Here is a 25,334-nt window from a genome sequence, read left to right as displayed (position 1 = left end):
TGACAAGACAGTAACATATGCCAAAACATTTTTATTTATTTAGCTACTTACGGGACAGAAACACCAGCAGCAACAACCAAAAAGTCATCAAAATTGTGGCATGAAATTAAAGTAATGATTGACACTGCACGACTGACATAAGCTAACATGCATAAAATAGCTTGGGAAGGGGTCCCTACATTAAAAACTGGTGTCCTTTTCAGGTTTTTGGGAGTCACTGTATCATTACATTCTTTTTCTGATTCACACATTATTTCACTAGTTTCCTTGCAAGCTATTTTTCTTATTGTCATTTTGGCAAGCTCAATGAATGTAAACATCTCATACCTTGAGGTCCCGCCTTTCTAAGTGTAGGAGCTCAGCTCCACGGATGTCATGGCCGATGAAGATCTCCTTGTATTCCGAGAGACAGATTAGCTCCAACCAGGCTGCCACCTCTTCTGTACTCCACTGATTCACTGCAGGAGGCAGTTCATATCACCACTGTCACATAATCAACATATTGCAATGTGATTTTTTTGCAATAAATATTCTGATATTAATAACGCAAAAAAGAAATTTACCCAAAATAAACTACTGTATAGTAACGAAAGCGGAACTTATTATCTAGCAGTAGTCTGTAATTAGTGGTGTTGTTGGAGGTTGTGCAGACAAGTCATTGCTTTAACTCAACATTGTCTCTATGAAACCCAAAATATTTCAGTACAGCAGAAGGTAAACTTTACACAGATTTTTAACACGAGAGAGGAACAATAAAATTGCAAAGCTTGCTAAGTTTTCCAATGTCCTAGTAAAATGTTCTAGTGAAACTTACTGATGAATACAACTAGGCTTGGTTAGTAATACGTTTGGGACTCCGCCAGCGTTGCCCTTTGTCATTGATTCTGTTCTTAACTTTTATGGACAGAATTTCAAGGTGTACCCAATGGATGGAGGGAGTCTGGTTCAGGGGTCTCAGGATCACATCTTTGCTTATTGTAGATATTGTGGTCCTATTGGTGTCATCAGGTTGGGACCTGCAGCATGCTCTGGGGTTGAGTGTGAAGCGGCCAGAATGAGGATCAGCACCTCCAATCTGAGGTCGTGGTTCTCAACTGGAAAAGGGTGGATTGCACTCTCCTGGTGTGGGATGAGTTGCTGCCTCAAGCAGAGGAGTTTAAGTATCTTGGGGTCTTGTTCACAAGTGAGGGAAGAAGGGAGCAGGAAATCAACAGACAGATCAATGGTCAGTATTTTTGCCATCCCAAGGACTTACGTGATGGGTCTTTGAGCCACCCTCCTCTGTGTGCCACTCCATGGCTGTGCCACTCTACCTGCATTGCTTCAGGTGTGAAGAGCTGTAAGAAGAGCCGTAGAAGACGTGGAAAGCAAAGTGGTGTCCGGGCGAGATATGACCTGTTTAGGGTTTTCCGAGGGATGGACTTCTGTGTTGCCTCTGGAGAATGCTTACAGAATGCTCCATGCATTCCATGGAGCTTAGATACCAGGGGCTCTGGTCTGCCATGCTGGCATCTCCCGTGGCATTTGCACCCAAGGTGCTTGCGACGGAATTAATGCATTGTGGATGCCAGGAATCTTCGCCCACTACAACATGCATCCCGGTTGGCTAGTAATGGGCTGACGATGAGCATGGTTTTACTTAATGCTAGATCACTAGCAAACAAAACTTTCATTCTGCAGAACTTCTTCATGTCTCATGGTTTGGATTTTACGCTTTTGACAGAGATCTGGCTGAAGGTAGGTGAGTTCGCTCCCTTCTCTGACTCTTTCCTCCAGATTGTGAGTTCTTTAGCTCCCCTTGCATGGTGGTGGTTTGGCATTGCTTTGTAGAAGCACATTTAACCGTCATCAAATTCCATATGATGTCTTTTCCAGTTTTGAACTCCAGTTTATTGAGACTATGTTGCCATCCCCGGTGCTATGTGTGGTGATTTACCAACGACTGAAAGGATTTTATCTGTGAAACTTTTTGCCATGGGTAATTCCCCACTATGATAGTATTTTAATTGTGAGGGGTTTTAATATTCATATTTGTTGTGAAGATAAGCCTCTGGTTAAAGATTTTATAAATGTCATTGAGTCTTTTAATCTGGTTCAATCAGTGTCTGGTCCAACTCATAAACTAGGCCATATTCTCAACCTTGTTTTATCCTTCAGAATGTTCTCACACTTCACATAAAACTTCAATGGCTAGTAATAACGTGGATCTGTGCTATGTTTACAGACCAACAGAATGACATCTTACTACAAGGCTGTGCTGATTGACCAAATTATATCATGTGTCTCTATTACAGGCAGTGGCGGAGCCAGGAAATTTTCATTGGTGGCACGAATGGATTGGTGGCCATTTTTGGAAAGTACAGGTTTATTTAAGGCACCTGAACCACACACCGCAACAATATTTGGAATGAGGGTACTGGTGGAAAAGACCAGACAAAGTGATAAAGAAGCCTACGTTATACAAATGTAGCACATTTTAAAGACAATTGTAACAGGTATTACTACTTTGCTGAGAGATGTTCAGTTTGGCTTGTGATGATCAGAAGGATTGTGGGCAGTGTATCATCAGGAAAACAGACACAGTTACATATGCTGTGTTTGTATGTGTATATATATATAATAATAAATAATAATATGTACTGTATATATACACTCACCTAAAGGATTATTAGGAACACCATACTAATACGGTGTTTGACCCCCTTTCGCCTTCAGAACTGCCTTAATTCTACGTGGCATTGATTCAACAAGGTGCTGAAAGCATTCTTTAGAAATGTTGGCCCATATTGATAGGATAGCATCTTGCAGTTGATGGAGATTTGTGGGATGCACATCCAGGGCACGAAGCTCCCGTTCCACCACATCCCAAAGATGCTCTATTGGGTTGAGGTCTGGTGACTGTGGGGGCCATTTTAGTACAGTGAACTCATTGTCATGTTCAAGAAACCAATTTGAAATTATTCGAGCTTTGTGACATGGTGCATTATCCTGCTGGAAGTAGCCATCAGAGGATGGGTACATGGTGGTCATAAAGGGATGGACATGGTCAGAAACAATGCTCAGGTAGGCCGTGGCATTTAAACGATGCCCAATTGGCACTAAGGGGCCTAAAGTGTGCCAAGAAAACATCCCCCACACCATTACACCATCACCACCAGCCTGCACAGTGGTAACAAGGCACGATGGATCCATGTTCTCATTCTGTTTACGCCAAATTCTGACTCTACCATTTGAATGTCTCAACAGAAATCGAGACTCATCAGACCAGGCAACATTTTTCCAGTCTTCAACTGTCCAATTTTGGTGAGCTCGTGCAAAATTGTAGCCTCTTTTTCCTATTTGTAGTGGAGATGAGTGGTACCCGGTGGGGTCTTCTGCTGTTGTAGCCCATCCGCCTCAAGGTTGTGCATGTTGTGGCTTCACAAATGCTTTGCTGCATACCTCGGTTGTAACGAGTGGTTATTTCAGTCAAAGTTGCTCTTCTATCAGCTTGAATCAGTCGGCCCATTCTCCTCTGACCTCTAGCATCAACAAGGCATTTTCGCCCACAGGACTGCCGCATACTGGATGTTTTTCCCTTTGCACACCATTCTTTGTAAACCCTAGAAATGGTTGTGCGTGAAAATCCCAGTAACTGAGCAGATTGTGAAATACTCAGACCGGCCCGTCTGGCACCAACAACCATGCCACGCTCAAAATTGCTTAAATCACCTTTCTTTCCCATTCTGACATTCAGTTTGGAGTTCAGGAGATTGTCTTGACCAGGACCACACCCCTAAATGCATTGAAGCAACTGCCATGTGATTGGTTGATTAGATAATTGCATTATTTTTCTGCATGTTTTGCTGGGATTGCTGGGATTGCTGCGAGGATTGCTGGGATTGCTGCGAGAGAGTGGTGTTGAGCTGCAGCGATTGTTTGGGATTGTTTTTTGGAGTGTTTTGAGTGTTTGTGTGCTTTACCTGTTTACGTGGGTGGCTGTTTATTTCTATTTATTGTTCTTATTTCGGTCGGCGTGAGTGCTTGTCTGTCCTGTCTGTTAATTAACAGCGTGATTTTTACCGACAGAGAGCTGCGGGTGTCGCGTGAGCGGTGTTTTTCTGTCCGTGTTTAAACTCCGTAACAAACACCCGCGGGGCGATTATAACTAATAATATCTAACGTCGGTATCGCTACCCGGCGCCGGAAAAGGACAGTTGCTCCTGAGCTTTGCTCGGTCGCCAGTCGGGGCTGGGAGGACATTTTCCACTTTTTTCCCGCTCCGGCAGTAGCCTGCTGTGAGGGTGTTTTTGTGGTTTTTCGACCTCCCAAGAGCAACTTCGATTTCGCCTTGTTTTTAGTTCATACTTGGTTCAGGCAGAGGTTCTTCTGGTAAGTAGTAGTCAGTGTTGTTTTCGTCAACGATGACGATGACGAAATCATTTCGTTGACGCCACTTTTTTTCATGACGATAACGAGACGGTGACGAGATAAACACTGCTCTTTGATGACTAAAACATGACGAGACTTGTGTGAGTTTTCGTTGACGAGACGAGAATGGACGAAAATGTTAGTGGGTGGTCTGTCAGACGTTTAAAATGCATGACATTTCTGCTTATTGTGCGTGTCAATTAAAACCTAAAAAGTATCTGTTGCTGCATTCTATACTTGTTTGGTCACGCCCATCACCTGGCATGCAGCGCACAACGTGCTCAACACGTCACACTGTTGTCACTCATCACAGACAATGGACCACAATGGCGGCAGTTTCAACACAGGGGCTTGGTGGTCGCAAACGTAGAGACGACATATGGGTGTATTTTAAATATAACCCAGCAGATAATAAAACAGAGTGTATTGTGAAGGAAGACGGTGACAAATGTGGCCACAAAGTAGGCGGAAAAAATACGACCAACCTTAAGCGGCACCTGAAGGCTCACCACAAGGATATTTTTTCGAAGGTAAGTTACAAGTGCTGTTAACATATCGTATAGCCTACGTAACGTTACAATGTTACTCGACAATCGGCTCGTGATAAATTTCATAGTAAGCTTATAAATTAGTAAGTTTTCCACATACTCCTGCCGCAAATGGGCTGCTAACTTCAGGCTAAAGTTAGCTTTTGTTATGCTAACGTCAGTTCATTGTGTGTGTGTTACTTTAGCAGCATGTTTAACCATGTTTACATTCAGTGACGGTGTGGTCATCTCTTTGTGTGTCTATGTTCTGTCAGCGTGTAACTTGATATGTTAAACAGGTCGAGTTATTGTTATACGAAGAGTCTGCTAGCTTCAGTCTAAAAGCCACAATTGCTGAAGTAGAATGTTTTTGTTTTTGGCTTTTTTGGAGTAATGAACATTGATTCCACTGTTACCACTTTATCTGTGTGTAATGCACAATCATTAGATCAGAAAGTATTTGCAGTTGGGTGGAAACCTTATATGTCTAAAACCATTCCTTTATTATTGTAATTATTGGTGAAAATATCTGATCTGCAATGCAACAGTGAGTTAGATGAGCTAGTTGATACGCCGTTTAGGGAGATGGTGTGTACGCCACTAGCGGGGGGGAGGGAGAATGAAGAGCAGAGAGGTCGAGAGAGCTGGGTGACCGTAGGTCGTAGACGCAGGAAAAGGCGTACACATGTTACAGAGGCGGCATCACCTGAGGTGTCTGTGTCTAACAGGTTTCAGCTGCTTCCAGCTTTAGAGCCGGAAGGGACTGGGGAAGCAGGTGGGCCCTTGGGCACTGAGGAGCCCCCTCCCCCCAGAAAGAGGGAGGTTGTGGTAGTGGGGGATTCAATTATTAGGGGAGTAGACAGTTATGTGTGCACGCGTGATAGAGGGTCGCGTACGGTGTCTTGCCTGCCTGGTGCCCAGGTAGGAGACCTTCCAGATCGTGTGGACAAGCTTTTGGCCCCAGCTGGGGTGGATCCAGTTGTCGTGGTGCATGTTGGCACCAACGACATAGGCAAGGGTAGAAGGGCTGTTCTGCAGGATAAATTTATAGAAGTCGCCAATAAGCTTAGAAGCAGAACGTCCATGGTGGTATTTTCTGAAATACTCCCCGTGCCACGCACAAGTCAGGCTAAGTTAGCTGAGATAAGGAGATTAAATGCGTGGCTAAAAGGATGGTGTAGGAAAGAGGGGTCTAGGTTTATGGGGCACTGGAGGACCTTCTGGAACAGGTGGGACCTGTTCAAGCCGGATGGGTTGCATCTGAACCGGAGGGGAACCAGTGTACTGGGAAGGCGTATTTGTAGAGTAGTTAAGGAATGTTTAAACTAGGGACTGGGGGGGCAGGGAGGTTAGTTAAGTATGTAACTGGGGGGAAACGGAAAGCCCCAAAAAATCATATTATAAGTAGGCACTGTAATAGGCCTACCCTTTGTTGTCTGTATTTAAACGCCAGGAGTATTAGGAGTAAAATTCATGATTTAGAGGCTCTTATCTCATCAGACTCTTATGATATTATAGCAATAACTGAAACGTGGGTGAGTGATAAGGATGGACAAGAATATAATATGGATGGTTAAACATTGTTCCGTAAAGACCGTATAGGTAAGAAGGGAGGTGGTGTTGCAGTATATGTAAAGGAAAACTTGCAGGCAAGGGAGCTTACTGATATAAGTAAAAGTACGGAAGCTATATGGGTAAAATTAGATGCTACAAACTCAAATAGCCTAATTGTCGGTGTTTGTTACAGAGCACCCAATGTAGCTGCTGAGGAAAGCAGATTGTTATACAGTGATATTAGGATTATGAGCAATAAAAATGATGTGGTAGTTATGGGTGATTTTAATCTACCGGGGATGCAGTGGGACATTGTTGCTGGCTCTTCTGAAAATGAACTTGAGATGGTGGAATTAGTACAGGATTGTTTTTTTACTCAGTTTGTTAACACCCCTACCAGGGGAGATGCCATTCTTGATCTTGTTTTGTCTAATAACCAGGACAGGATTGGTAAATTAGACGTTTTAGAACCACTTGACAGTAGCGATCATAACATGGTTAAATTTGAGGTTAAGTTTAGTGCCCGAAGAGCAAAGTCCAAATCAAAAATATATAATGTTAGGAAGGCTAACTTCAATTGTATGAGATTAAAACTAGAAACTGTGAACTGGATGGAGTTAAATAACAAAACTGTTGAAGAGGCATGGAAATTTTTTAAAAGCACATTATTGCAAGTGCAAGAGGACTTCATACCTGTTTCCAGCAAGAATAAATCTAGGAAATTGCAACCTAGGTGGTTTACTAGGGAAATAAAGTATAAAGTAAGGAGGAAAAGGGCTTTGTTCCAGAGATGGAAAATAACTGATGATGGCATAATAAAGCAAGAGTATCTAAATCTACAGGCTGAATTAAAAAATGACATTAGACGAGCTAAAAGGAATGTCGAAAGGAAGATCGCATTGGAGGCTAAGGATGACGTTAAAAGTTTCTTCCAGTATTTTAACTCTAAAAGAGCTCTAAAAGCTGAAATTACTAATCTGCAGGATAGTAAGGGTCTTATAATTGAAAACGACATTGACATAGTAAATGAGTTCAATGATAGTTTTGCACGGGTATTCACTGTTGAGGACACTAGTAACTTACCAGTTCTTATTACTAATCCAACATCGTCTATAACTAATATATATATAACTGAAGCTGATGTTTTGCAAAGCCTAGCTAAGCTCAAAATAAATAAATCACAGGGCCCTGATGGCATCTTACCTATAGTGTTAAAAGAGATGAGGGATATTATTTGCCGACCCTTAACATTACTGTTTCAAAAATCCTTATCTGAAGGTGTGGTACCTTCTGATTGGAAGCATGCCAACATAACGCCCATTTTCAAAAAAGGGGATAGAAGTAATTTGTCAAACTATAGGCCAATCAGTCTAACTTGTATAACTGGTAAAGTTATGGAGGCTATAATCAAAGAGAAAATGGTAGATTACCTGGACTCAAATAACATTTTGAGGGATAGCCAGCATGGATTTAGGAGAGGTAGATCCTGTTTAACAAATCTGTTGGAGTTTTTTGAGGAAGCTACTCAGGAAGTTGATGATAAGAAGGCCTATGATGTCATCTACTTAGATTTCCAAAAGGCTTTTGATGTTGTTCCCCACAAGAGGCTCTCACTTAAACTCAAAGCGACAGGTATTTTAGTAACTGTAGCGACCTGGATTGATAACTGGTTAACGGATAGGAAGCAGCGAGTAGTTATAAGAGGCTCAATGTCACAGTGGGCCTGCGTTCATAGTGGGGTACCGCAAGGTTCAATTTTAGGACCACTTTTGTTCCTAATTTACATAAATGATATAGACACCAATATATACAGTAAACTGGTGAAATTTGCAGATGACACCAAGGTGGGTGGTGTAGCAGATACTGAACTAGCGGCTCAGCAGCTACAGCGGGATCTTAATTTAATTAGTGACTGGGCTGACACCTGGCAGATGAAATTTAACATAGACAAATGTAAGGTACTCCATGTAGGGAGCAGAAATATAAAGTACAGGTATTTTATGGGACCTACTGAAATAAAGGTAGCTGATTATGAGAAAGACCTTGGTGTGTATGTTGATGCTTCCATGTCTCATTCTCACCAGTGCGGGGAAGCAATAAAAAAGGCCAATAGCATGTTGGGGTATATCTCCAGGTGTGTGGAGTTTAAGTCAAGGGAGGTAATGCTAAGATTATACAATTCCTTGGTGAGACCTCACCTAGAATATTGTGTACAGGTTTGGTCACCATATCTTAAAAAGGACATAGCGGCCTTAGAAAAGGTGCAGCGTAGGGCCACAAGAATGATTCCTGGTCTTAGAGGAATGTCATACGAGGAAAGGTTATTTGAGCTAAATCTGTTCAGCCTCAAGCAAAGGAGACTGAGGGGGGACATGATCCAGGTCTATAAGATTCTAACAGGTTTGGATGCTGTTCAACCGAATAGTTACTTCAGCATTAGTTCAAATACAAGAACTCGTGGCCATAGGTGGAAATTAGCGGGAGAACATTTCAAACTGGATTTAAGGAAGCACTTCTTTACACAGCGTGTAGTCAGAGTATGGAATAGTCTTCCTGATAACATAGTGCAAGCTGAATCCTTGGGTTCCTTTAAATTCTGCGATTGTTGTGGTTTGCAGCAAACGTCAAGAGTCTTTGCTCGCCTGGACTGTACACTTAAAACTTTTTAAAACTTAAAAAAGTTAACTGAATAAAAGCTTACCGAACAATGTAAATGTGGAAGATTGCATCACATGATTTGTACACATGCATAGCTACTGCTAACTTTTAGCTATTCTTGCCTGCGAGTTAGCTTGCTATGGGTCCTAAATCATTAAATACGTACATACATAGAGTCACGGGTGGGACAACTGACATAAAAAGTGTACAAACGCAATCTCTCCTCTGATATTATAGCTTACTTTTCGTTATCTGTTGATGATTAGCATCTGAACCCCTGCTACAGACTGCAATTTTCAGAATCTGACCGCAGCAATCATCTGAAGACAGGATGTGTGCGTGCAGCAAAAGTGGTAGAAACGTTGCAGTGCAGGAAAGGTTCCGCATGGGGATAAAAAAAAAATAGCGACAACTGTGATGCGATGCTTGGGGTGGCCAATAGGGTGGCCAGGATTCACCGTGGGGTGGCCAATAGGGTGGCCAGGATTCACCGTGGGGTGGCCATGGCCACCCCCAGCCACCCCACAACTCCGCCCTTGATTACAGGGTATCTTTCATGCACGACATATTTGAAAAACAATGTAATGTGAGCAATTGGCATAGTGGATGAGAAGCTGGTGCCAAAAAAAGGACTCATCATCAGTAGTGTGGCAGTTGTTCAGCTGTTATCTATTGACTGGTTATTACAACTTTAATATGTAAAATAATTTTTAACTTAAGATTGTTTGAGTTGTTTTTGACAGTACATTTCAAAAATTGGGAAAAAAGATCACAGTTCAGCTTGTGGATCATGATTGTCTGTCAAAAAGATTGTGATACGATGTTTTGGGAAGTTGGCCCACCCCTATGCATGCTACATTCTGTGAAATTTGGAAATGTGTAACTGATGGGTGCAATGCTATCCCAGAAGGCCACTAAAGCTGCAAACAGAGATGAAGAATGTCACTTGTCGAGATGGGAGAGGAAGTGTTGTTTCTATACAAATTTTAGTAGAAATCAATAACCGATTATGATTCAGTACATACTGTGTGATGCTACGTTCACACCGCGAGCGTCAAAGATGCCAGCCGTCGCTCCCGCCGCCCTGAACGCTACGCTAGCCAACGCCGGAGATGCTCTCTGACGTCATAGAGTGGGCGGGGACAAGGCCACTCAGAATGCCAGGCTCTGAGAACTTTTTAAAGGGGCCGCAAAACAAACAAACGTGTAGCTTATATTTTTGCGCCGACTCCTGATAGGACATAATTTGTCAAATAAATATTGTTGTGAGCCAGTTATTTGCATTCCCGCTTAAAATCCAGCGTTCTGGAGGGAAAATGTTACCTATAAATAGTGTAGCGCTTCTTTTCAAATTTACCTTCTCACAATGGATGATCGCCAAGTAGTTGCTTGTGCTTTATGTTTCTTTAGTTAACATAAATAGTACTTAAAATGTATCACGACAGTTCTACTAAAACACATAATTATGTTTTGACAAACACTAATGCTATAAATAGGTTTAACATTACCGACAATTTGCACTGTTTTCTCTGCTATGGCGCCAAAATTACTAGTAAGTAAGTAAGTAAGTAAGTAAGTTTAATTTATATAGCACATTTAAACAGTGAAAACTGACCAAAGTGCTGTACAATGTCAAACTACAACTGCAACTAAATTTAAATAAAGACAGCAAGCATAAAATGCTAAAAGCATTACAGTAAACACAAACAAGAACTACCTGCATAGAAAGACATGGACACAGTGCAACATGATAGCATGACACAATAAAAAAAAAAAAAAAAATATTACATACATAAAGAGCAAAAGCAAGGTGAAAAATAAAATTAAAAAAATAAAAACTACTGATCTCCTTCCTTTTTCACAAAAAAATATATTATGCACTTCACCATCTCACCTGGAACACCGATTGTTTCGGACACTCTGGTCCATGCCTCATTTTTTTTGTTTATGTCCCTGTATGCAAACAGAGACACATCATATATAGCTGGGTAACCGGCCACAGCAATAATAAGTCTCTCCTCCATTGTGCCTAGGAACGGTTGGGTCAGAACAAAAGTTTACACGCTTATGTTCTGCGGCGCTCTCTTTAGCGGAGCATCTCTACATTCCCATTGGTTGCCGCCCAACCACTCATTACCATAAAGTTGACTGGGATTCAACTTCTGTCTGACACTCCCGCCGCCCAGATCGCGACGCGCCACGCCGTTCCTCGACGCTTCCCGACGCTCCCTCCCATAGAGAATGAACGACTTCCGGTCGCTTTGACGCTCTCGCCGCTCACAGTGTGAATGTAGCATAAGTATGGGATTTCAGATTAAAAATGCCACTATAGTGTAGTGGGATGTACCTGGTAGAGAAAGGGTGTTGCTAGCTTCCTTGTTCTTGTTATTTTTTTCCTTCTTGAACTTGGGGACAAGACGGAACTTGCCACTACGGTTTCGCTTGTACAAATCCATCAGGTGTACCTGCACAAAGGTCAGCATGTGAGCCAAATCAGCAATCAGATTAAAGGATTTATCTTAGAGGAGCTGGGAATGAGAGGTTGATTTTGAGATAGAGGCATGGTAATAGGTTTGGAGGGTAGGTCAAATTGTTACAGCAGTACCCCAAGATGTGGTCTGATTTACCTCATCTGCTGGTTCAATCAGCTGGCAAAGCCAAGCAATGTCTGCCAGCCTCTGAAGATGCTGGGTGACATTGGTTAGGGAACCATTTAATTGCTCTTTTTGTGGAGGGTCCAGCTGCTGGAAAATGCACATAATATCAATTACAACTGAGCGCATCTGAAAAGAGATGTTAAAGTGATGTATACTATAGGGTTTGAGTAATTTGTTTGTGTGTATAATATGTCATACTTACCATACACATTTTGCTAGCCAGGAGCAGTTCCGTTTCATTATGAAGGGCTTTAACATTGCTTACCATCTGAACGACTGAACTGCAATTCAGGCCCTGAAGATGAAACACAGTCAAATCATTTATGTATATATTGTATGCCTAAATAATGCCGATACAGTAGTCGGACACTTACCAAAATAATATTCACTTCAGCTCAATTACACTTTATTTGTATAGCGCATTTTCACATTCAACATTACCTTGTCTCAAAGCACTTTACATTATCCCTGCCAGAAATATAATGTAAATAATATAAAAAATATATATAATGTGAATAATATGATGGCTTTTTATGGACCAGCACATGAATCTGTGCTAATATTAAGTTACACACAAGCACGCACACACCAATCAGTCAAAACATTATCACCACCCCCACATGAGCCGAATAATGCTGAATATCTAGTAAATATGGTATGTTTCAAGTTCTGGGATATATTAGACAGTAAGGTAACATTCAGTATTCATAGTCGACATGAATTGAATTCAGAAGAAATGGACGGGGACAAACAAGGGACAAGTCATTATAGCTTGTCCACAGAACATCTCCAAAAAGGGCAAAGCTTGTGGGGTGCTCATGGGTAGCCATGGTGAGTATCAACTGAGACTGGTCTCAAAGGGGAAAAACCCCCTCAGAGTATTGGGCAACCAAGACTCATTAATGTGAGATGTGAACAGAGGTGTAAAGAGTACCTGAAAACCATACTTGAGTAAGAGTACAGATACCTTACTGTATAAATTACTCCATTACAAGTTACAAGTCACCAATTCCAATAAGACTTGAGTAAAAGTCGTAAAGTATCCAATTTTAAAAGAACTTAAGTATTTTACTCGTACTGAATGTAGGCTCAAAGAACACCAAGAAATGTGGAAAACAAGGAACTATTTATTTATGAGGCTTTATTTCCTAATATAGACATTAAATTGAACACCTCAATGTTTCAAAATGGCAGAAGAAGAAAATAGAACAAAAAGTCAGTCTCAGTCAAACTCAAATGTTCAAAAAAAAGGTAAAACAATAAAAAAAACTAATAAAAAAACCAAATTCAGAGCTGACTTTAATGGTGTTTTAAGGGCAATTCTTAAGGGTATTTCAAGCAAAAATGGAGCACTCATAGTAATAAAATAATGACTTGAATTACACCATGATAATTATCAATATCGTTTGATATGATCATGATAAAAATATTTTTGCTATATCGCACAGCCTTAATGGATGCTACCACAGTGGCTTTGCTAACTAGCTAATAACTAGTAACCCATAGGAAGCAAGCTGAACAGTCGTTTGAGCAGACAGTAATATCTGATGACGCACAAAGTCTTTAAGTGTCAAGTCTTGTTAACTACATGGAAGCTATATTATCAGCAAGAAGGTCTTTACCTAGTTACCATAGTTTTGGTAGTGAGTCGGCTAGATAGTCAGCTAACTGATGGAAACGTTTAACCAGCAGCAAAACAACCACAAACAACCATGCGGGTCCCACAGTAAAATCTTTGTGCAGTAATTGACAGTCAATAGTGTGTCTAGCAGAAACATTAACAAACAAAATAATAAATAATAGATAGCACTGTTATTACACTGGGATACTAAAGATTTTTAACTTAATGACATAACAGGTACTACAACGATTCCGTTCTGCGAGTTCGCTTTGGCTTCCGCTTTAAGACGTGTTGGACAAGGGCGTGGCTTTCGCGGTACGAATGGGCCGGGTTGGATGTGGGCGGGGTTGGATGTCCAACCCCGCCCTCCTGCAGGCTGCAGCCAGACATACTTGAAGAAATTAGCCGTGGTAGATAAAGATCCTGACTTGTCGCACGCAATCACAATGTAGCGAGTAACGGTAAGCGTCCGTTCAAATGTAGTGGAGTAAAGAGTACATATATTCAGTCACAAATGTAGTGGAGTAGAGAGTAAAAGTTGCTTATATTTTTGATACTCAGTACAAGTACAAAGTAGCCAAAAAAATACTTAAGTACAGTAACGAAGTCCATTTACTCAAGTACTTTACACCACTGGATGTGAATGATGGCTATCCCATGTGATACAAACTAACAAAAGGGCTGCTGTTGTACAAATGGCATATAATTTTTATTATTATCACAGGAGAAATCTGTCATGAAACAGAGGGCATATAGGACTACATAGCTGCAGGAGTATTAGAGTGCCTATGGTGACCCCTATCCACAATTCAAAATGCCTACAATGAGAAAGCAAGAATCAGGACTGGACTTTGAAGCAATGGAAGAGGATCGCCTGGTCCAATGAATCCTGTTTTCTGTTGCATCATAGGGATGGCCAGGTAAATGTCAAGCATCTATGAGTTGCATTAAAGTGACAAGTCTGATCCATGGCTACGTAGCTCGGAGCACTTTACGTTGTGACCTTTGCCAAAGTCACTCAGATCACTTGTGTATACACTGATGCATATGTGCATATATATCCTCTTTGAGCAACCATTTGCGAAAACCACAGCAATATATTCATTTTTTGACCAATATTTTCTATTTACGACCAAATTTTATATGTGTGATATGAACATGCACCAGAGTGAGAGAGATCTTTGCGGTAGAATGTACAAAATGTCATAAAAAATGTTCAATTCATGTTGGATAAGATTAATTGTGTGTGTGTGTGTGTGCGTGTGTGTGTGTGAGAGAGAGAGAGAGAGAGAAAATGTGGTGGCTACTGACCAAAATTTTTAGTGACACAAACTATAGACTGACCCCCTGTATAATTTCAGACCTGATCATAGTATTATGATAAACAGTACAGGCAGTCCCCAGGTTACAAATGGGATCCGTTTTCCAAGTCTGTCTTTAAGTCGAATTTGTAAGTCGGTACATACAATTATACATACAATTATAAGTCAGTACATATTAATTATATAGTAATAAAAAGTGGGCTCAGTGGGCTAAGCCTGTGTGCCTGCAATCACGTGGCCGCCGATTCAAATGCAGCGTATTTAGAACGTGAATAGCGATCTTCAGCTGAGAGCGGTCCTACACGCTCCTGATACAAAGAAAGGTGACACGATTTGCTTTTTTGCCTATTTAACCTAATTTTAAAAACTTTAATACTTCCGACAATGGAAGTTTTGAAAAGAAGACAGATAACGGATTTAGTCAGTGTTTTTTTCATGATTCTACATAATGATTTCAGCGAGATATAAACTGAAATACACGAGAAAGATACGCGGTCGATGATGCCCTCGTCCCCAGAGCGTCAATAATAGTCACTGCATCATATTTATCGCTTTCTATATTTATATAGTCACAGTTTTTCATTTTTCATTCCATCTACCAATAATCTGTGAAAGGGATTTTATTGTTGCTACTTTTCTTGCGTTTCAAACTGCCTTTCCAAAGTGATGGGTGTGGGGTGCAGTGACATTCCAGACTGATGGGCCATTGACAGTATGCAAACTACTACAGGTGTGAGGACACCTATCTCATCAATATTCATTGTGAAGGCCACTGACTTTGAGAAAAAGAGTGTCACTCTAAAGTACTAACACTTTAGTAATCAAACCACATAAAATTTCAGAATGTCACTTTCACCTATGTGTAGCCAACCCCTGTGTCTATAGAGCTCAAAAGTCTTACCTAGAAATGTCTATAATGTGATTTTTTACAATTTCTCAGCATGTCTGAAAATAGGTTTTTGAAAAGTATATGTTTAAAGTTGATTTTAACAAAAAATACAATACTAACATTCTAAGAGGTCTCAGATTATTGGTGCTGAGTTTGTGCTGAATAAAAGCAAATGTAACACTTTGGGATAAATGTTTTTTAGAGAGGTGAAATATTTTAAAATGTCAAGGCATGTCAGACTACCCCGAAAGTGGCTCATCCCAGCCACTTCACACTTGGCTGCGAACCGCCCAAGAGGATGCTGGAGGTCCCCAGCAGATGAAGCCAACAAGACCACGTCATTCGCAAAAAGCTTTGCTGCAATCCTTAGGGCACCAAACTGGACACCCTCAACATCCTGGCTGTGCCTAGAAATCCTATCCATAAATATTATAAATAGGACTGATGATAAAGGGCAGCCCTGGCGGAGCCCAACACGCACTAGGAACACAACAGAGAGAGAAGGAATGCTGCTTTTTTCAAAAAGATTTATAACCTAAAGATCAAAGGGTTAGGATGAGAGTCAGTTGTTCCTTGAGGTCACGAACCTGGACCATGAGTGAGTCCACTAACTTACATCGCTCAAAGGTTTAAACTTTTAGTTGATCTAATTAACATATAGTTAAAACAATAAAGTACAGAGCACAATAAAACACTAAATTAACACTTGCGTTAAAACTGAACTTTTTTTAAATTACAACCTTAAAATTAAACTTTTAAAATAACCAAATTAACAATTACCTACCCGAGACTAACTTCCTGCTGAACCACGTTTAACTAAAATAAAGCGAAGTTGCTCTAGGGAGGCCGAAAAACCACAAAAAAACCTTCTCAAAGCAGGCTACTGCCAAAGCGGGAAAAAAAGTGGAAAATGTCCTCCTGGCCCGACTGGCGACCGAGCAAAGCTCAGGAGCAACTGTCCTTTTCCGAATTAATGTTACCAACGTTAGATAATATTACCCCGCGGGTGTTTAATGCGAAGGTGCGCAGACAAAAACGCCACTCGCGCGACTCCCGCAGATATTGATAACACTCACGCTGTCTATTAACAAGGACAGACAAGTACTCATGCAGACCGAGAAAAAAATTTAAATAAAAGTAAAAAATTAAACAAAAACCACACACATAACCATAATGGTACACAAAACATTCAAATACACTGAAATATACTTCCAGATAATTCCAGTCAACTGCTTCAACAGGCGCACAACACAACACAAGTGCACACAGCGTCTACACCACTCCCGCACAGTGCAGCAATCCTAGCAGCCTCAGCAGCTATGACCTTACCGCATAGGAAAAAGAGAAAAAGAAAACTACACGGGACTTCTATAGAGTGAGTATATTATTTCTTTTATACATGTTTTATGATAAACGCTATACGTTAAAATAACTTTCATATTTTTTATTTTTTAGATATTGCCGTATTCTGTGTTCTTTCTACGAGAGACGGCCAGATCGAGGGGGGTCTGTTAAGAGACAATCTACGAAAGACCTGAATCAGCAGGTTTGGACGGAGCAACACCCCCTCCTATACCTGAAGCCTTATTAGATGAAATTGACAACATCAACAACGAGGTAGGACCTAATAATGAAAATGAGAAGCTTTACATTGCTCAACATGACTCGACAGCCGCAGCATCTACTGAAGCGAGGGTCAAAGACTCCTGTTTCCTACCATCCTTAGAGACATTATTAAGCATGTTAAATGAAAGGGGCTCTGATTCAGACTCTGAATCAGAAGTGGGATGGGGGCTGCCCATCGATGAGGCTACATGGTCCCCCGTGGATTCTGAAATGTTGGAGGCATTGTCAGACGTAGAATTTTTGCTCAATGTTGAGGAGATTGACGGATTAGTAAGACGGATTCTAAATATTCCTCAACCTAGAAACGATGCAAATTTCCGTGAGTACTACGAAAATGTGTGGAAGTAAAATTGGACATTAGTAGCCCCGGAGGGGAGGCATATTGGGTCTGTTATGTCTTAGGCCTTAGGCCAGAAGAGATTGTTTTGAATACTATATGACCTCGCTTTGTGATAGCTGCCTGCATTTGGCTCCGCAGAAGCTTGGACCTTGGAGAGGCAGACAGTGGAGCAAAGGGGGGGAGAAACCACTTGCAGGAAGAGACTCGAAGCCGTCCCAACTGGTGCACAAAGAGTTATAGCTTATTAAAGTAGTTGTAGTAGTCAATATAATATGTTACGCAATTGATTGCATCATGTTAATCATACTTATGTTAATCATACTAATCATATGTTAACCATGTATTTTCAGCGATTCAGGGACAATACGTCAATGTGTTAATCATTAATCAATGGAACACCCAAACATTAACAGTGATTCAATGTCATATAATTAATATCTATATACTAGTGCTGTCAAAATTTAGCGCGTTAACGCATGCGATTAATTTGAAATATTTAACGAGTTTACAACAACAACTAATTTACGCAATTAACGCGGTTGCAGTTTTTTTTATTTCCTGTTGTGGCCGACGTGTGTTCAACGTGCAAAGAAGTATGGATAACACCAAGGAAGGACTTTTAGACGGAAAGTTTCAGTATAAAACTCTGCCGGATGGTTCTGTGGATAAAACTTTGCCCAAACAAAGCCGACAAGTGCCCCGCATAACTTTGCCCAAACAAAGCCGACAAGTACCGTACATAATGTTGCCCAAACAAAGCCGACAAGTACTGTACATAACTTTGCTCAAACAAGGCCGACAAGTGCCCCGCATAACTTTGCCCAAACAAAGCCCCGCGTAACTTTGCCCAAGTGAAAGCCAAAAGCGCTGCATTACTTTGCACACTTCAAAGCTTGACAAAGGCGATGCGGAACTTTTCCCAATGTACCACAATACAAGTGTTACCAAAGCAAATGTTAATTGTAATTTGCTGAATCACGGAATTATAAAACTCTATAGAATAAAAGAGTAAAATGTAAACTGTAAATAAATGTACTTATGTCGAGCGTTGCATCCTCTCCGCGCAAAAAAGCGTCCTCCTCCATCGAATCAATGGATAAAAGCGACACTTTCTTCCCCCGAACCACTCTTCAAAATCATCTTCTGTGCTTTCTCAACAGTGAAAGTCATCCGAGCCATTTTTCTTCAGTCAAAAAAGTTGTTGTCCGAAAATAACTGGGTAAACTCACGGAGACTACGTGCGCAATGCGTACTCGAGACACTCCCACAAATACTGCACCTGCAGAGAATAAGTTGCGCATTCATGTCCCCAGCGCGAAAAACAATGCCCAATCAGCACATCCCATACCATTTTGCAAACCTTAGACACACCTCTATTGGATGAAGCAAATGACACTGTAATTTGATGTTCATGTAAAAAGTTTATTATGGTGAAACATAACCATGGGCAAAGGTTCAGTGCGTAAAAAATAATGTGCTAGCAGGGAAGCAGAGCATATATCTGAAAAAGTACTAATGAAGGATTACAGTGATTGATTTATGTACATAAGAGATCAAGCTTTCAAACGAGGGTAACTTTGTCATTTTATTCATTGGTTTTCTTCTAAAACTCCGAAGATAAAAAACATTGCACGAATGTACAGAATGCCGACTGACATTTTTCCGCGATGAGTGAGCAAGCTATTTGAGAGCATTACAGTCATATTTATGGAAAAATGCGTGTTTTGTCTTAATACTGTGACGGTTTATGAAGTATTGGCCGTGAAAGAAATAGTTTGAAGTGCTTAGTTTTCATTTTATTAACACTTATATTTTACTCCCTGACACTCGACCCGTTTAAAGATGGCTACCATGGTCATTTTATTTTTACTTGTTACAAAAAAACCATGGCACAAAAATTGCGCAACTTTCTACCGATATTATCTGAAAGGTTTTTTGTAGTGTAACAAGCCGTTTTTGGTTGATTTGATACATTTGTTTGTTTTATTGAATGTCATTTTTTTTTGTTATTGAAAATTCGGACGTATGCGTCCGAACCACTAGGCGGCGACAGTGAAAGAGTTAAACAAAAATTCCAATAAACAATCATATTTGAATTTAAATAGTTTCATTGTCTTGAGTTTACATTAAGTATTTACATTTACATATCCAAAAAGTTTCAGTCTTTTAATTGTGATTAATCGCGATTAATTGCAAAAAATTGTGCGATTAATTAGTTAATTTTTTTTAATCGATTGACAGCACTACTGTATACATATCTCAAGTAGAGTCTAGAAGCCGAGGCTGTCTCCAGTAAATTGCGTATAATGGGTGGACTTTACCTTGCTACCAAGGTGAACCAATGGAGCAGGAGAATTGTGTTTGTTATACGTTTCAGCTTAGTTTGTTGATGTTTCATGACCAATCAGGACTTAGAAGTCCTGGGAGTTATGGTTTATCTACTGGTTGCTCTGTGTGCCGGGGGTGACTTGGTACCAAGGGCCAGAGTGTGATGGGAGCGCTTTGCTGAACTTGCTGGAATAAAAGAGATTTTCTTTACTCGCCAAACTAAGAGGTCCAGAATTTTATTCTAAGTGCTTGATTTATAATTTTTATACCACAAATGTAATTGGGGGTTTCAAAATATTGTGAATTAGGCGATACCTTACGCCACATGGGGAGCTTATATACAGGTCACCCTGTACGGTGACTTTTTAAACGACAAGCTGTTGCAAATTGTACGGTATGGGGAGTGGGAGCTGACAGACTTCCAGCAGTTGCTGAATCGCCTGGTTCAGTCTAATCAAGAAATTTTAATACGATTCCAATCTAGAAGTAATCTTTGATGTAATCAATATCCCACGCGGCTGTGGGAACAAACGAAAACTACAGTACATGCTAGCTACAGAAATAATTTCTAAAAAGGCCAAACACATGTTTATCATTAACCCTCTGGGCACTAGGGGTAGGAAACACACTTTTACTGACTGGGGCATGATCACACATGTAAATGTTGTGAAGATTTTTGTTAAGTTTGTAATTTGACATCAAAGTATAGACATTGCAAAATAAAAAAATAGCTGCATTAGCGCATATTCAAATCGCATTGGCATGGTAATCTGATGAACAGCGCAATGGTGAAACGTGATCCAGATACATCCCCGTCAGTGCCATAAAAGGGGGGGGGAGGGGCCAGGTATGAATGGCACATGCATACACATAAGAGCTCCTAAATATTCATTGGAAGGAGACCAGAAATAGTGACATGAGTTAGCTTTTTCTTATTTATTTATCCAACTAAATGTTGCAACTACACCATTTAGTCATCTTCATGTAGCCAAGACATTGGTGATCAGATATCTAGGATCAAAACAAACTGCCACCATTGCTTACTATGTACTTTTATAATGTCTCTGCAAGACCTGCGTGAAGTTGGCCCCCCATATGTTTCAGATTTCAACCAAACTGGTCTCAATCGTATGTGACACGTTTGTGCTGTTAAAATTTTTGTTTGTGCTGTTTTAGTTTCTGAGATATAAATGTTTGTTTACATGGTGACGTCATCAGCATGAAGTTGGCCCCCCATTTGCGTCAGATTTCCACCAGACCGATCGCAATCGTGTCTGCTGCGTTTGTGCTGGTTTGTCCCGTTAAAACTATCCTTTGTGCTGCTTTAGTTTCTGAAATATTTATGTTTGTTTACATGGTCACGTGACACCAACGTGAAGTTAGCCCCCCATTTGTGTCTGATTTCCACCAAACCGATCGCAATCGTATGTACTGCGTTTGTGCTGGTTTGTGCCGTTAAAACTGTCCTTTGTGCTGCTTTAGTTTCCGAGATATTAATGTTGTTTACATGGTCACGTGACACCAGCGTGAAGTTAGCCCCCCATTTGTGTCTGATTTCCACCAAACCGATCACAATCGTATGTACTGCGTTTGTGCTGGTTTGTGCCGTTAAAACTGTCCTTTGTGCTGCTTTAGTTTCCGAGATATTAATGTTGTCTACATGGTCACGTGACACCAGCGTGAAGTTAGCCCCCCATTTGTGTCTGATTTCCACCAGACCAATCTCAATCGTATGTACTGCGTTTGTGCTGGTTTGTGCCGTTAAAACTGTCTTTTGTGCTGCTTTAGTTTCTGAGATATTAATGTTTGTAAGGTTGTCCCCCCTTCCATTTGCGTCTGATTTCGACCAAACCGATCACAATCATTTGTGCCATTAAAACTGTCCTTTGTGCTGCTTCAGTGCTGATATATTGCTTATTTACTTGGTCATGTGACTCCGCCGTTAAGTTAGCCCCCCATTTGCCTCCGAATGGGTCTCAATAGTTTGTGCGTTTAAAAGTTGTCTGTACTGTTATTTTTCTGAGTTATACCTCTTAGGCCTCGTCCACACGGACGTTCGAAATGAACGCCCTCTGATCGCCATACGCGTTTTTCCTGCGTTTTGTAGCTGCGTTTGATTGGCGTTTCACTGGCATTCGCTTGACGCTGTTTAACACCAGCCTGACGCCCAATCTGTAGTTTCGTGTATTTACCTGTGGGGGCAGTAATTACTCTTAAGGTTTCTAATGTATATTTCGAAATTTAAACAAGATGGCGAAATCACATTGTAAAGTTCTAGTTTTGCATTTAAAAATTACTTTCAAAACGTGCATAATTTGCGTCTTTCATTTTCAGTTTTTTTGTGATTTTTTTTCGGGTTCAGTGTGTGTGTTTCAGTCGCCGTTTTCTGAGTATGTCGCACCGGTAATAAGTAGCCAAAGTTATGCTGTACTCTCGAATCCATCTGTAATTGTTGAGGCATTGGAGAGAAGCGGGGTTTCTTAATTGCTTAAATTTGGGGGGGATCAGCTGAAGTGTGTAAACTAATTTTTAAGCTAGAGGTCCAAGATGCATTTATGTAAATTTTATTTACATCCACACATCCATCAATCTCCCCACTGCTTATCCTGATCGGGGTTACAAGGCTTAATGATAATTACGACCGTAATTGCTGTAACACTATTATTATTTATATCGCATGATTTTATGCTGAAATATTTCTACAGCTTTTGTAACTTCATATTAACTACAGTTGAACCCTATGAGTAAAGCCAGTTGAAAAGAGAAAGCAGATACGGCGCATCAGTTAAATGAGTCTGGGTATTTATTAGTTGATTTAAGAGCCACATGCCCAAAAGAGTTCCGCCTCAGGACCGGTGTATTACCGGGGTCACTCCCCGTCCTCTTTATACCGAGACATTGATTTAATACTAAGCGATGTCTGAGCATCTCAGGAAACACCTCCCGACCCTTAAAGTTTTACAAAGGACGAGGGGAGTGAAATGTCGATTGCCCGTCTCCCTGTGCTGTGCCTTCAGCCACCTTTCCCGTTAATTGGAAGCCTTATTCTATATTGGTTATTTTCTAATGGCTCGTCCTGCAATAAAAACGCTTACCTGAACTCGGTCTGCGTCAGCGTCCATCCTGTGCATCCATCACAGACAATCACTTTGTTTTATCAATAGCATGCAACAACAGAGGACTAACTTTTCCTAAAAAAACATTTAACATAAAGCGGCGTAAGGTGCTACCGATAGCATTCCCCATCATAAGCTGCGTTTCTTAGTCTTCGGGATCCCAATGAGTCAAAAATTCTTCTTCCAGGATCTGTTTGGGGTTCTGTTCAAAGAACTCCTGTTCCAGTCTATAGATTTCTAGCATTCTGCTGCGGGACTCCCGTAGATCGTACAGAAGGGCTTCCACAGCCCCCTCCAACCTGCCGACAGAAGCTTGGATGCCTAGGGTCGCCAGAACATGAGTCAAAGCGGGAGTCAGCCGGTCGGTCCAGATCCTTACAACCTAAGTTACAACTCCATACGCAGCACTCCTTGAACAGCACATGGAAGTAGCCACTCTTTTCTTCAAACATCTGAATCCAAATCACATACAGTATTCACATTCCAGAACAGTTGCATTTAGGCCGCTGACATATATTCACCATTCTCTCCCCCAGCTCCCCGGTCATGTCCCATTTGATAACGGTTGTCTGTTCTTTCCCATTGCTAGCATTTTTTTGTGAAAGTCCATAGCATCGATGCTCAATTGATTGTTGGGTTCAGTGCTCAGTTTCATCACTGGTGTGATGATAAACTTCAAGTTCTCCCATTCGACTCCTGAGAATCTCAGGATACGGTGGTCGTCTACCCTGGCCCCAGGGAATAGGAAGATATGCACTTCCTCAGTATCATAGTCAAAGACGCTGTAAACTATATCCCTATTGGGCATCTCCCAGGTAGCCCTCGGGTTGCGGCTACATTGCAGATAAATCTTCCTGGGTAGTCCTACAGCATCCTTCTGAATTGTAGGCTGCAAGGACTGATCTTTACTTTTGCTCACGCCAGACAAGGATATTACAATAACTTTGTTGGTAAAATCTGTAGGTGATGCTATGATGGGGAGAGGGTTGTAACATTGTCTACTTTATATGCTGTTGGTCGAGGCTGAGATGTAGGGTAGGGTGGGGCGGGGTCGGGGGTGTGGTGATCCTTACAACGTAAGTTTTTTCAACACTTGCATCTCCTTACGCACCCGACTGTCCTTGAACAGCGTGTAGAAGTAACCGCTCTTTTCTTCAAGCATCCAAATCACGTATGGTATTCTCATTCCAGAACAGCAGCATTTAGGGCAGTGACATATATTCACCATTCTTTCCCACAGTTGCCTGTTCACATCCCACTTCATAGCGGTGGTCCATTCTTTCCCATACTAGTGATGTTAGACTGATAGTCGGGTTTGGCGGTCTGTTTCATCATCGCTGTGATGATAGACTTCAAGTTTTCTATCGGGGGGTCTGTGCCGTCTCCAGTGACCTGGAAGATGTGCAGTTCCTTTTCATCATAGTCAAAGAGGCAGATCACTTTATCCCAGTGGGGCATCTCCTAGGTGGCCCTCAGGTCTTCCGACAGTGGCATCATAGGTACCTGTCTACGTGTTGTACGAATCTTCTTGGGAGCCCCCATCGGTCGTACACCATCCACCTCCTGTATCTTAGGCCGCGAGGCCGAATCTTTCCTTTTGCTTGCGCCAGACATGTCTGTATCTATAATCTCTGTATTACCTCTTATTGTTAGGCCTACTACTTTTAGACCATGCATGAAGCTTGCCATATTCTCCATGGCCCGTGTGGCACTCCCGACATGTATCTTTTTTCTTTTTGGGGTATGCAAAGACAAAATGTCTGAGTTTGATATATGCATGTTTAACTTTTCTTAGGATTCTTTAATGAGAAATACAGTGTCAAGTTTTAGGTTACCTCGGATTATCTTGTTTCTTAATTATATCGATTGTCTGTTGTACATCACTCTGTTTTCTTTTATCTTGTTTGTAGTTATGCGCAGGCACAGATGTTACACTCGACCCAGGATGATCTACAGGGGGTGTAAATAACAGCTGTATGGGGAAAACTATTTGCCCCAAATTCACACCCCCAACTTCAAAAAACCTTTTTATGCACTGAAAGACAAAATGTCAATTTCATGTGTGGCTGGTGTTTATTTTCTAGATGTAATTGCACATTGACAGAGACTGATACAGTTTGACCGGGATGACCTACGGGGGGTGTAAATAACAGCTGTATGTGAAAACTACTCGCCCCAACTTTACCACCCAATTTCAAAACAGCTTTTTATGCACGGCCCAATTTCAAAACTTCTTTTTTCTTCAAATAACCGCGCATTAAAGAAAAAGGGGGGTCACTTCCAATC

The 25,334-nt window shown here is 41.1% G+C and overlaps 1 protein-coding gene across 10 annotated transcripts in view; it reads right to left on the bottom strand.

Annotated features, from left to right (window-relative positions):
- The window catches only part of LOC111837883 (diacylglycerol kinase delta), a 267,917-nt gene that overhangs the window by 58,457 nt on the left and 184,126 nt on the right, over window positions 1-25,334 (bottom strand). For 3 of the 10 annotated variants that reach the window (XR_011983247.1, XR_011983246.1, XM_072701294.1), the window contains exons 25-29: window positions 12,009-12,101; window positions 11,777-11,893; window positions 11,497-11,614; window positions 9,392-9,469; window positions 328-458 (exon numbers count right to left, since the gene is read on the bottom strand). Coding sequence is in view for 5 of the 10 variants with exons in the window: in XM_072701294.1 (XP_072557395.1) it covers window positions 328-458; window positions 9,392-9,469; window positions 11,497-11,614; window positions 11,777-11,893; window positions 12,009-12,101 (537 nt within the window). In the remaining 5 variants the exon portion in view is untranslated. Of the gene's footprint in view, window positions 1-320; window positions 459-9,391; window positions 9,470-11,043; window positions 11,103-11,496; window positions 11,615-11,776; window positions 11,894-12,008; window positions 12,102-24,883; window positions 24,999-25,334 lie in introns of those variants that run through there. The other 7 variants (XM_072701297.1, XM_072701295.1, XR_011983249.1 and 4 more) reach the window with 6 other exon arrangements.

Source organism: Paramormyrops kingsleyae, chromosome 17 (genome assembly GCF_048594095.1).
Source record: "Paramormyrops kingsleyae isolate MSU_618 chromosome 17, PKINGS_0.4, whole genome shotgun sequence".
NCBI lineage: Eukaryota > Metazoa > Chordata > Actinopteri > Osteoglossiformes > Mormyridae > Paramormyrops > Paramormyrops kingsleyae.
Note: the sequence above shows the minus strand (reverse complement) of the source record. Positions and strands in the feature narration are given on the sequence as shown.